At 39.4% G+C, this 13,262-nt stretch overlaps 1 protein-coding gene across 3 annotated transcripts in view; it reads left to right on the top strand.

The window, feature by feature from the left end:
* LRP6 (LDL receptor related protein 6) overlaps positions 1 to 13,262 on the top strand; it is a 133,989-nt gene that overhangs the window by 13,482 nt on the left and 107,245 nt on the right. For all 3 annotated transcript variants that reach the window (XM_056115522.1, XM_056115513.1, XM_056115502.1), the window contains exon 2: positions 7,723 to 8,116. In XM_056115522.1, coding sequence (XP_055971497.1) covers positions 7,723 to 8,116 — 394 coding nt within the window. The remainder of the gene's footprint in view (positions 1 to 7,722; positions 8,117 to 13,262) is intronic.

Here is a 13,262-nt window from a genome sequence, read left to right as displayed (position 1 = left end):
TTTTGCTTGTGGGCCACACCTCCCAGTGCTCAGGGCTCACTCCTGGCTTTGTGCTCAAGAGTCATTCCTGCTGGGGCGCAGGGAACCATGTGGGGTGCTGGGGTCAGGTTGGTTTATGTGCAAGTCAAGCACCTTACTGTTGTACTAGCGCTCTTGCTCAGATTGATTATTTTGATTTTTGAATGAGTTTTTGGTCATTTGCTCGAGCGGGCCCAGTAACGTGTCCATTGGAGACTTTGTTGTTACTGTGTTTGGCATATCGAATACTCTCGGTAGCTTGCCGGGCTCTCCGAGAGGGGCGGAGGAATCGAACTCGGGTCGGCCATGTTGGCCGCTTGTAAGGCGAACGCCCTACCGCTGTGCTATCGCTCCAGCCCTTTGCACATTGCACATTCCAAATCTTTTGCTGTTGGACAATACTTTGAGGCTCTCACATTTCACTTTGCACTCAAGCACAGTTAAGATAGCTAGGCCCTAAATGGGAATGGCAGGTGAGAAAAGGACAAGATAGTGTTTAGGGGAGAGGTACTGGGAGTAGCGAGTTCCCCAGACCCTTCAAGGGGCTTACACTTTATTCCCTCAGGGCAGCAGAAGACTCAACAAAGCAGTTTGAGACCAGTTGTTCTGATCTTATTGTAAGGAAGGGTTGAAGAGACATTGATGGGTGGGACAGGGACAGACAAGTTAGTAGGCTGGTGGTACAGAATGTTGAGCTTGTTCTGTTTAGGACCCTTTAAAATGACTATGTGGAGTGGAGCTTATAGATAAAAAAGAGTAGCACTGTAGCACACTGTCCTCCCGTTGTTCATCGATTTGTTCGAGTGGGCCCAGTAATGTTTCCATTGTGAGACTTGTTATTGTGTTTGGCATATGGAATACATCATGGGTAGCTTGCCAGGCTTTGCCGTGTGGGCGAGATACCCTTCGTAGCTTGCCGGACTCTCCGAGAGGGGCGGAGGAATCGAACTTGGTTTCCCCGGGTGAGCTGCATGCAAGGCAAATGCCCTACCCACTGTGCTAAGATAAAAGAGTATATATATAGCAAAATAGTAAAATGGAATTTATAGTATTTATAGGATAGAATTTGTAGTAAAAAAGAATGAATAAATAATTTTGTGTGTTTCTGTGTAGTCGTTCTTGTGGGGGGAACACCTTGCTGTGCCAAAGGCTTACTCCTGGCAATGCCAGTCCTGACCGTACTTAGGGGCCATCTTCATGCTGGGGATGAAATCTAGGTTGGCCGTATACAAGGCCAACTTCCCTCCCACTGAAATATTTCTGATCCTGGAACAATTTTGTTTAGCATAACTTGGTATTTGCACTCCCATCCTAAAAATGAAAACCAAATAGTACCTTTAAATCTATGAACAGTGTGTTTTCTACAATGAACTGTCAGGAAACTAGGTAATATTTAACATAATGTTTTCCTAGGGAGAAGTAGTTTATCTCAGGGCCTTAAAGTTTTGACCTTGTAATCCTGTGTGTGAAAAATACAACATGGGTAAGCGATGCAAAAAAATCCCCGTTGGTTTCATTATGTTTATTTTTGAATTTTTGGTTGTCATACATTTGGAAACTTCACTGTTGCCAAATTTTTGGGAAGCCCTATATTCAACCCACAGTTTAAGAAGCTAGATGCTGTCTCACCTAGAAATAATTTAGATATTTAAGGAACACAGATGAATTACAATAGTATGTGCCTGTAGTTTTAAGTTTTAGAAACATTTTGGAAATGACCTTCAAGTATACTTTACTATAAAACTTACTGACTGGGGCAGAAATGATAGCACAGTGGGTAAGTTGTTTGCCTTGCATGGAGCCTACCCGGGTCCAATTCCCAGCGTCCTACGTGGTCCCCTGAGCACCTCCAGGAGGAATTCCTGAGTGCATGAGCCAGGAGTAACCCCTGTGCATTGCCGGGTGTGACCCAAAAGGCAAAAAAACAAAAAAGAAAGCTTAATGACTGTTGAAATAAAGTTTGTCAGAATGATGTAATCTGTTTTTGGTAGTTTATCAGTAAGACTTAAAATTCCAGAAAAACATAGTGAAGTCGGATAAAAATATATTGCTTGTGTTTTACTTAGTACAAGTTAAAGAACTCAGCCAAATAACTCTGAAGAGAAAGCTTTTTATTAAATAAAATATAAACAGGGCTCCTGTGCTGACTCTCACTTGCCTGTTTTTTTGCCTATTTCCACTCTGGAGAAGCCTGTGCTCTCAAAGATGTACTTCTCTCTCCCCTCTCACATTTTCTAAAAAAGTTTCAATAAAAACTGCCTTGCTTCACTGAAACAAAACAACACAATACCATATCTTAAATCTTTTTTGGGCACTATGTATAATGGTGCTTGGGGCTTATTTTCCAGTGTGCTACCTTGGGAGTTGCTCCCTGTGGAGCTGGGGTTGAAGTCAGACTTCCCGACCTTTGCATTTTTACCAGGATTATGTTCTGGCGGATGGGCGCCTTTTGAGATTACCTGCTCTGTATGAGTACTGAAGTCTGCTAATAGTTGGAGAATCTCTTTTTTTGATGTGTAGTTGTGTGGAGGCTGTAGACTAAATTTTGGGTGAGGGATTAAAGAAAGATGAAGTGGCTGTCTACAAATTTCATATGAATGGGCAAAAGATCCTGTCTGTTTCAGTTCATCTCTCATAGTCCCTTAAACCCCTCCTGAGACTCCCTTGTGAGGAAAGGGGGCCTTAAAATCTCAGTGACAGCCAGGAATTGAGAGATTGGAGGGAAAGAAATGTTTGATGGGTAGAGAGAGGGACGAAAGAAATTTGGGTATTAACGGGGATTAGATAAAAAGACTCAAGGTGTTAAAAGAAATGATGAGGTTGGTAAAAGGGAGGAAGATAGCTATGGGAAGAGATATTCTTATTTTGGGGGAGGGCGTGGATTCACCTGGTGGTGGTAAGGATTTACACTCAACCTGGTGACACACCTGGCTTGGTGCTCAGGGGACCATATAGGGTACAGGGAATTGAACCAGGGTCAGCCAGCCATGTGCAAGGCAAACATCTTGATTCCTGCACAATCTCTCCTTCCCAGAAAGTGAGAAATTTTTAAGTGAGCCAGTTTGGGGCTCTTCCAAGTTTGCTAAGGAGAACTTTAAAATTGTAAATTGCCTTTTGTAAGAATTTACCATATTTGAATTGCAGATCGGGAATTGAATTAGTGCTTTAATGATGAAGTATGCAGTTTGAGGGAGAAGAGGAAGGCTTCCCGATAGAGAATTACCCATGGAATTGGTTAATTGAATCAGACCTAAAGAATAGTCCCCTTGTGAAGAGCCAAGGACATTCCCTCGTGTAATTCCCATTAGGAGTCAAGGGGAAAATAGAAGAGACCTCACAGAAAACCTGGGCATATTCCCAGTCAAGAGTTAGGGTAGAGTTCTCTCTACTTGACAGCCAAAGAAAAAATTTTTGCTTGGGAATAGCAGAGTAACTAATACCATGTTTCAACAGACAAATTGTGTTGAGCTCTGGCTTAAGAGTTGAACTCAAAGAAAGCTCACTGAGTTTCTCAACCAGAGCAAAGTTTAAATGACTCAAAAAGTTTTATTGAGGTGGGGATGAGGTGGGCTCATAAACAAAAGTCCAATTCCCATCATAGTACAAGTGTCAAAGAACAAATTTCTAGTTAGAGAGTTTATTGAAAGATTATTGTGATAGGGAGAATACTTTGATTGTAAGATCTGCAAGTATCATTGATTCGCATGTGAAAATGATTTCTCCTGTAAATAGAAGTGAACAGTGCCTTCAGAGTCTGTGGGAGAGGTAGGAGTTAGTTAGCACATGTCAGGAGCCTGTGTGTGTGTGTATGTGTGGGTGGGGGGTGGGGGTGGGGTTGTGTGGTTGTAGGGATTGAACCCAGGGCAAGAATGCCAGGCAAGCAGAGAAGGTAAGCAGTGCCCAGCTCTGCCATTGAGCATCACTCCTACCCCCAGGGCAGTTCAACATGTTTTTTTCAGAGAGCTGAAGCTGGAATGAGTCTTTTAAGAGAGTATGATCTTCATTTGTTTGCACACCTATCCAAGTTTAGTCCTCTGTGGGGAGAAGGACTAAATTTGGTCAAGTGGAGTCAGTGGTCATTTGTGACACTTGCTCAGTGATTAATGCAAAGGCCTTTTGGATTTGTGACAAATACATTTTTGGATCAGTTTCTGGAAATTCCTTTTGAATATTGGTAAATTGTTTACATATTACTGTCTGATGTAAAATATGCTAGGATTTAGGGATAAATGATAGTTATTAGCAATGACTCCTATTTCCAAATGGTAAATGGTAGAGACTAAGGGTTCGAAGAAGAAAGGGTGAGGCAGTTGGAAAGAAAATATTTGAATCTGGTCTTGAAGGATGTAGATGTGTTTGGTTGATAAGAGAGAAATAAGAAGTTGGCAGGGAAATGAAAGTATGTACTGAGATGATGGAGTGTGATGTGCTTGCAGTGTATGAAAACAGTTTGCTACTAGGGAGGTAGTGCAGAGGGGCTGGAGTGTATGCACAACCCTGGCTTCCATCTCCATGGTCTGGAGCACTGCCAGAAACAACCCTGAGCCTCACTCAGTATGGCCTCTCAAACCAAAAAACAAAACAAAAGACTCATGTAGAAGTCATGAGTGGAGAACTGTGTATATATTATGAGTTTTTTTTTTTTTAATGTGTGTGTATTTGTGTATGTGGTGCTGGGGTTTGAACTCCGTCTCATACGTGAAGGCAAGTGCTTTACCACTGAGCTACATCCTTGGTGTCTTAATCTGATGTATTTCTTTAGTGGATGAAGATAATATTGCAGATCAGACGATACCTTTCAGATAACCATATTCTTTGTACTGTTGAATATATATTGGTGACAATATTGATAGAAGAGCTCAGTGTGATTGCACAGGATAAACTCTCTGGTTTCCTTTTATTAGTGTGAAAGTTCCATGCAGTCCTTTATAATTCTTAGCTATAACCAGTACTGCTAATTTAAAAGAAATTAACTTGTCTCCTACACCCTGTACCCACTTCCTCCCTCCTTCACTTTTTTTTTTTGGTACTCAGAGTCTCTAAGTGGCAGAAGGATTCTTTGAACTTGTATACCAGATACTTAGTAGTAGTATTGATAATGTTTGATTTGAAAGTCATAAAAGACATTTGGTTGTTACCTACTGTGTACACATTTAGTATACAAATGGTGGTTTTGCCAAGATAGTATCATAAAGAAAGGTGCCTGCTAAGTATTAGGTTATTATTCTTGGATTTAAACTTTTAAGTGCTGTAGGCCTAGTTCTTATATGTGTGCTGCACTTAGCATTGTACTCCCTCTCCCTTTTTACCTCACCAGATGGTTGTCAAGGACCGTGTAATGCCATGAAATAGCCAGGGGTCTCTGCTTGGGTAGCATGAGTTCTGATTCTTACACCCATCTCTCTCCTAGCCTTGTGTCCTTAATTAATAGAAACCATTAGAAACCTTTCCTATGATTCTTGTGATTGGTTAGTACAAGGTGTCTCAGTAGACGGATGCTTTGGACACATATGGGGCGGATACTTCATCAGTGTGAAGTCCTAAAATGTGAATCTGTGAGGAAATTTGCCATTTGCTAATTTGCCAGTAGCAGCAGCAGATACACAGTACAGAAAGGATAGTAGTTTTCTAGCTAGATCTGTATTATTTATATGTAAATTTATTCTTATTTTTTGGACCTTACCTCATGGTGTTTGGGGTCTACTCCCAGCTTAGCCTAGGGGGTTTAGGTGACCATGTGGTTGGTGTCAGGGATCAAACTTGGGCCCCCACATGCAAATCAAACTTGCATCCCCTGGTTAACTCATTGTGTTCCTTTCCAGATCCTGCTCCCACTTTTTTTTTTTTTTAACAAAAAAGGTTGGATTTAAACAAAACAGCAGTTTAGGGCTGGATCAATAGTACAGTGGATAAGGTTCTTGCCTTCCACGCAGCTGACCTGATTTTGCTCCCTGACATCCCTTATCAAGGTCCCCTGAGCACTGCCAGGAGTAAATCCTTAATGCAGAGACAGACATAACCCCTGAGTGCTGATGAGTGACCTCTCCCCCCAAAAAAAACTTAAAAAAATTTTTAAAAAGCCGTTAATGTTGTACTTAATTTGACTTTTAGAAATACATTTCTTTACACTTTAGAGCACTGTTAATTAAAAATACTAATGTTTTTAGAAAGGATGAGTGGTTGCTTTAATGTGGTATTTGATTTAGGCTTTGGATGACACAGTTTTATTGTGAGAGAACATCATGTAGATGATTGCATCCTAATTCTGGTCTTTTTTTCACTGCTTTGTCATCTTTTTCTCTGCCATTAGATCTGTGCTATCCAATACAACCACATGTCTTTTTAAATTTAAATTGTGATGAAATAAAATTAAAAAATAAATTTTTCAGTCACGCTAGCTTCATTTCAAATGCTCCTTGCCGCATGTGGTCAGTATCCACTAAATTGCACAGTGGAGAGAACATTTCTATCATCTCAGAAAGCTGTGTTCCACATTGTTACTGTTGAGGAAAGTAAATGTTAGTAGCTTGCATTAAATCCTTTGAAAAGCAAACCAAAAAAATCCCACAGAATTTGCTCCACTTTAGTCCTAACAGCTAAAGTCAAATATTAATTCTTTAGGCTTTATATTTATTTAGTATTGGGAGGTCATTCTAGTAATAGTTTAACATGGGTAAATAATAAAGAAAAAATTTTTATAAAGAACTGTTTTCTGAACTCTTATGAATGTATTGATAAGTAATAGATTGCACATATGTAAAGAGCAAAATTAGTAAGTTTTGTCATTGTTTACACCATTAGACTTATCATAATCTATATAGTACAGTCATCATCCACAATTGTCTTGGTTACTTATCTCCTGTTACTCATTCTTTCACCTCCAACTACTGATCTGCAAACACAATGATTTTAATTTTCTGCAGTTTTATGTAAAATTTTTTATATTAGAATGGATGATAATAATATTACATAGGTTCTGATGAGTAGTGGTGAACACATGTCAAAACTCACTAAAATTTACATTTGTACAATTTATTACATATCACTGTCACTGTCCTCCTGTTGTTCATCGATTTGCTCGAGTGGGCTCAGTAATGTCTCCATTGTGAGACTTTGTTGTTACTGTGTTTGGCATATCAAATATGTCACGGCGAGCTTGCCAGGCTTTGCCGTGCAGGTGAGATGCTCTTGGTAGCTTGCTGGGCTCTCCGAGAGGGGCGGAGGAATCGAACTTTGGTTGGCCAATTTTGGCCGTTTGCCTTGCACTTGGCCAACTCAGGTTCAATCCCCAGCATCCCATATGGTGACCCGAGCACTGCCAGGTAACTCCTACCGGGTGTGACCACACAAACAAACAAACAAACAAACCCAAAAAACCACCATTTTCTTGAGTGACTGTGCCATTTCTATTCCTACCACTACATTATGAACATTTAGTTTTCTCCAATTCTTGATAGGGTCACAATTTTTAATATTATCTGACAAACTACTTTGATGATAAAAGGACTACTTTGATGATAGTTTTAAATTCCCTTCTTGCAACTTTTTTAAAAGCTACAAAAATAATTTACTTGAAAATATTTTAAGCACGGGCTGATAACTTATTTTTGGGTACTTACTCACTAATGCAGATTGAAAGTAATTTTACCTAAGAACTAATACGATAACTTCCTGTTTACTTACATACTTTTCTTTTTGTTTTAGCGGCCCCTTTGTTGCTTTATGCAAACAGACGGGATTTGCGATTGGTGGATGCTACAAATGGCAAAGAGAATGCCACCATTGTAGTCGGAGGCCTGGAGGATGCTGCAGCGGTGGACTTTGTGTTTGGCCATGGGTTGATATACTGGAGTGATGTCAGCGAAGAAGCCATTAAACGAGCAGAGTTTAATCGAACTGAGAGTGTGCAGAATGTTGTGGTTTCTGGATTACTGTCCCCTGATGGACTGGCATGTGATTGGCTTGGAGAAAAATTATATTGGACAGATTCAGAAACTAACCGGATTGAAGTTTCTAATTTAGATGGATCTTTACGAAAAGTTTTATTTTGGCAAGAGTTGGATCAACCCAGAGCTATTGCTTTAGATCCTTCAAGTGGGTAAGTTTTTATTTAATGTATGTCTCTTTTAATGCTCGATGGTGTCGCTTTTTTTCTGGTTTGTTTTCACTAGCACATGTATCTTTATTCTTAAGGGAAAAGGAAGATCCAAAACCCAAATGTCTTTTTTTTTTTTTTTTTGCGGGGGGAGGGGGTAACACTTGGTACTGTTCCGGTGTACTCTGGGGGTTGCTATCTTGGGTGCTTGGGTGGCTGCATGGTGACAAACCTGGACCCATAACGTGTGAGACATACACTCAGTCCATTGCATTATTTCCCTAGCCCTGAAAGCTTAGATTCTTTTTTCGTTTTTATGTCAAGTAGATTTGAATGTACAAAGTTAATGTTTTCTTAAAGGAAGGTGTTTCTGTAGTTTTTATTTTTAATAGCACTTAAGGAATAAATATATTTATAATCACTGTCACTGCCCTCCCATTGTTCATCGATTTCCTCGAGCGGGCCCAGTAACGTCTCCATTGTGACAATTGTTACTGTGTTTGGCATATCGAATATGTCACGGGGAGCTTGCCAGGCTTAGCCGTGCGGGTGAGATACTCTCAGTAGCTTGCCCGGCTCTCCGAGAGGGGCGGAAGAATTGAACTCGGGTCGGCCATGCACACTTGTGCATGCATACACATAACTCCCCCTCTTTGGTAATTTCAGTTTTGCTATAAAAGGTCAAGCAAGTGTTTATTCTCGTTTGATACTTGATAATATATATTCCCATTTTTTGGTTGTTTTCTGTATACCACAGATAAGTGAGATCTGATATTTGTTCTTTTGCCTTATTTCACTTAACATGATGCCCTCCAGTTTGATCCAAATTGCAGTAAACCAAACTGCAAAATTTCTGATTTCCTTCCAGCTATGTAATACTTCATTGTGTACATATATCACAGCTTCTTTATTCAATCATTAGTTGAACATTTGGGTGTGAACATTTGGGTAGTTTCAGTCACCTGGTTTATGAACTTAGCATTGCAGTGAACATAAATGTATATCTTTTCGAATTAATATTTTTGTGTTCTTGGGCTAGTTATTAAGATAGGGCATCAAAGTCAGAAGGAAGCATTATTTTTAGTGTTTTTAGAAATCTCTTCTGTTTTGCATTGAGGCTGAATCAGTTGATTTTCCCGCTAACGGTGACAGAGTTCCTTTTCACCACATCCCCACCAGCAGCCTGTACCAATAGTTTTTGTTTCCAGTCTTTTTTTGATCTTTGCCATTTTCACTGGGTGAGATGATACCTTATTTGTGGTTTGGGTCACACTTGTGAGTGTACTACACACCTGACAGTTCTTTGGCTTTGTGCTCAGAAGTAACCCCTGGCAGTGCTTGGGGTTCCTTGTGTGGTGCAGTCCACATACATACAAGGCCTTATCTCCTGTAATATCTTTCCAGCTAAGATACTATTAATGATTTATTTGATTTGCATTTCCCTGCAGCACTTTTTCACATGCCTGCTGGTGGTATGCCCTTTTTGTGGAACTGTTTTCGTCTCTCCCTGTTTTTGATGGGGGTTGCTGTTTTTTTTGTTGTTGCACTTCTTCGCGAGTGCATTATATATTTTGAGTATTAGCCCTTTATTTGATGTATGGTGTGCAAATATTTTTTCCCAGTTAGTGAAGCTATCTTTTAATTTTAGCCCTAGTTTCTTTGTGCAAAAACTTGTCAGTTTGACGTAATGACATTTGTTTGATTTTTGTTGCTTTTGCAAGTGGAGTTAAGCCTTTAAAGATATCTCTGAGGGCTGTAGCCTAGAGAGATCTGCTTATGTGTTCCTCTGTGTTTTATAGATTCTGGTCTAATCTCAAGGTCTTTAATTCACTTTGGCTTAACTTTTTGTATGTGGTGTCAGATAATCGGTTTATTTGCCTTCTTTCCTTTTTTCTTTTTGTATGTATCTGTCGAGTCTTTCATTGTACTTGCAGAGGTGTTTCCTGTTCCATTTCAAGTATCCCTCTTCTTTGTTGTATATTGTCCATATATTTGAGGGTTTATTTCTGGACTCTTAGTTCTATTCCATTGGTCTAAGAGTCTATACTCCAGTCTATAGACACCCATTTTAATTACTATAGTGTTATATATGGTTTAATACAATGCCGTCAATATTTTGATTTTTAAGCCATGCTTGCTAGTGCTTAGGCCTTAATTTCTGCCTCTTTGCTCAGGTACTACTCCTGGTGTTACGCCAGGGACCATACTGGTTGCTGGCTAGCGAACCTGGGTCAGTCGTGTGTAAGACAAGTTTCTTGCCTGCTCTACTCTCCCCTGGCACTCTCATCCTTTTTTCTCAGAATATTTAGGGACTATTTGGGGACTTTCATGATTCCTTATAAATCTTAGTAACATTTGTTGTAAGTCTTTGAAGAGTGCAGTTGAAATTTTGATGTAGATTTTATTTAATCATTGAATCTGTGTAGTGCAGATGGGATAGTCATTTTAACAGTGTTAATTCTTCCAATCCATGAACTTGAAATATTTTACCTTTTCTGGTGCAGGATTTAATACTGTCATGAGGAAATGAATCATTCGCATTTCCACTATACCTCAGCCCCACCGAGAACTAATCAGCCCCACCGAGAACTAATCAGTTCGGGGAATTGGGGATGTGGCTTAAGGGTAGAGAGCACATGCTCATCTTGTGTGAGGCCCTGGTTTTGATTGTTGCCACTGAGGGTAGCTCCCTTCTCTGCCCCTTCCCCAACTCTGCTGGGTTTGCTCCCCAAGAACAGTATCAAAATCAAATCAAATGAATACACTTCTGGGTGGCAGGTTGATAAGTGTCTTAGGAAATTTGCCATGTAGTGAAAAAGTACACTGGGCCACACCTGTGGTGTTCTGGGATCACTCCTGGCTGGGCTCAGAGGACCGTTTGGGGTGTTGGGGATCAAACCCTGATAGGCCGTAGGCAAGGCAGGAACCTACCTACTATACTATGGTTCCGGCCCTTATAGCTTTAACTTATTCATGGTGCTTTCCAGTTTTGGAAGTGAGGATTTACCAGTACCTTAGCTGTTCAAAGAATATTGCTGTGGGGAAATGTGCCTGCCACAGAAGCAGGCTGTGGCGCAGAAGGAAAAGTGGGGACATAGGTGGAGGGCAATGGTGTTGGAACATTATGTGCCTCAAACTCAATCGCAAATATCTTTGTAATTTTGTCATTTAGTGATTCAATTAAAATATATTTTAAAAAGAATATTGCTGGTAGAATCAATAATAATATGCCTTGAAGGTATAAAATAGACTTACTTAAACTTCTAAGGAACATTCAAGTGAAGATTAACTGTAGTTTTCCTAAAGATTAAAAGCTTGACCAAACAACTGTAGTGAAATTTTATTTTTATTCTCATTGTGTTAATTTGTTTGTGGAATATAGGTCTTATTGGTCTTAAGACCTTATACATGCAAAGCATATATTTCAGCACTGACTTATGTTCCTGGCCCATATTCCTAATATCTGCATTGGAGTGATAGCACAGTGGGTAAGGCATTTGCCTTGCACGCAGCTGACATGGCCGACCTGGGTTCGATTCCTCCACCCCTCTTGGAGAGCCCAGCAAGCTACCAGAGAGTATCTAGCCCACAAGGCAAAGCTTGGCAAGCTCCCCTTGAGGTATTCAATATGCCAAAAACAGTAACAACAAGTCTCACAATTTGTTACTGGTGCCAGCTGGAGCAAATCGATGAACAACAGGAGGACAGTGCTACAGTGCTGCATTGTGTAATTTGGTGGAGGCCGGAGGGGAGAGATGGACTTAGAGAAGGTGAGAGGGAGAGAGATGACGTGTGGAAGTTCCTTTACTTCCTTTCAATTTTTACTTCCTTTAACAAAATTTCCTCTTAAAATTTCTTTTAATATTTGAGAAGTGGTTTTCTGTCACAACTTATTTGCCCCCCGTATGGACCGGACCGTAGGTGCTACTGGAACTGGGGGCATGCAGGGAATAATTTGAAAGCGATATAGCTAGAAAAAATCAAAAGTAGCAGAATGATCCACATTTGTTCATAATTTCAAATTACATGCCAAATTTACATATTTGAAAACATTCTATCAACCTTTTGGTGTTGATCTTTGATTTGTATTAAGATTAATATAATTTTAATGGAAATTTTAAATGATTTTAATGGGAAATAATTTTAGATTGAGTACATCACTTTTTTTCAAGAGATAATTTTCAGATTTACTTTCTTGGGGAAAGATGAAGTTCACTCTCTTGAGAAAGTACGTGAAAATAGTGCTGAGGAAAAATGTAGGCTTTATCAGCGCTCTAGCATCCGGGTTTCGAGGTTCAGAAGTGCTGACTGAGCTGTCTCACATCAGCTTATGTAAAAGGAAAGCTGTTGAATGACTGGTATTGTTCGAGCCCTGGGAACTAGTACAGACATCTGTGTGCTTTCCTATGTATGGAGTTCTTTGTGTAATCAGTCTATTTAGCCTAGATTGAAGGAAGATTTTTATTTCCTTCTCTAAATTTGGCCTCTATTAGCCTGAAATTTTTTTTCCCCTCTTGAGTGACTGGCAGTGTAGAATTCAGAATAATGAAGAAGAAAACATGCGCATGAAACTTGTTCCAGAAATTAATGACCATAGTTATGGAAAGCAGTTTCTTCAGTTTATAGTCATCAGTAATAATTCTTGATTTTGTGGATACTCTTAATGATGGAGTTCCTTAATCTGTTACATCTAAAGGTTTTTTTTGTTTGTAAAAATGATTTAATTCAAAGTCTTTTTGAATAATTTTTAAGTTGATTTAACCTGAAATGAATTAATACTGTGTCATTTTGAATGGCATAAATTTAAAAGTGTATTTAAAAAAATAAATATAGTAGACACTCCCCCCCCCCCCCCCCCCACACACACACACACACACTCCAATTTTGCTTTAGGAACACTTACAGACCTAGTTTGCTCTTCGGAAATTAATGATGTATATATATTTTTCCCGTAATTGTCACACTTGAGGATATTTAAAACATATTTTCTACTTTGATATTGTATTAAAGGACCAAGAGTTTTTGTCACATAGTAGTAAGTATTCAGTAAATACATTTTAGCAGTTGAACTTCGTTTTTTCTTTTCTAAGACTATTTTCTTGGTTATGGAAGAAAGCATTTTCTAAACACATGTAAATTTTAGTTATCT

Source organism: Sorex fumeus, unplaced genomic scaffold (genome assembly GCF_029834395.1).
Source record: "Sorex fumeus unplaced genomic scaffold, SorFum_2.1 ptg000003l, whole genome shotgun sequence".
Taxonomy (NCBI): Eukaryota; Metazoa; Chordata; class Mammalia; order Eulipotyphla; family Soricidae; genus Sorex; species Sorex fumeus.
The sequence above is the reverse complement of the archived record's forward strand: the minus strand, read 5'-3'. Positions and strand labels throughout refer to the sequence as shown.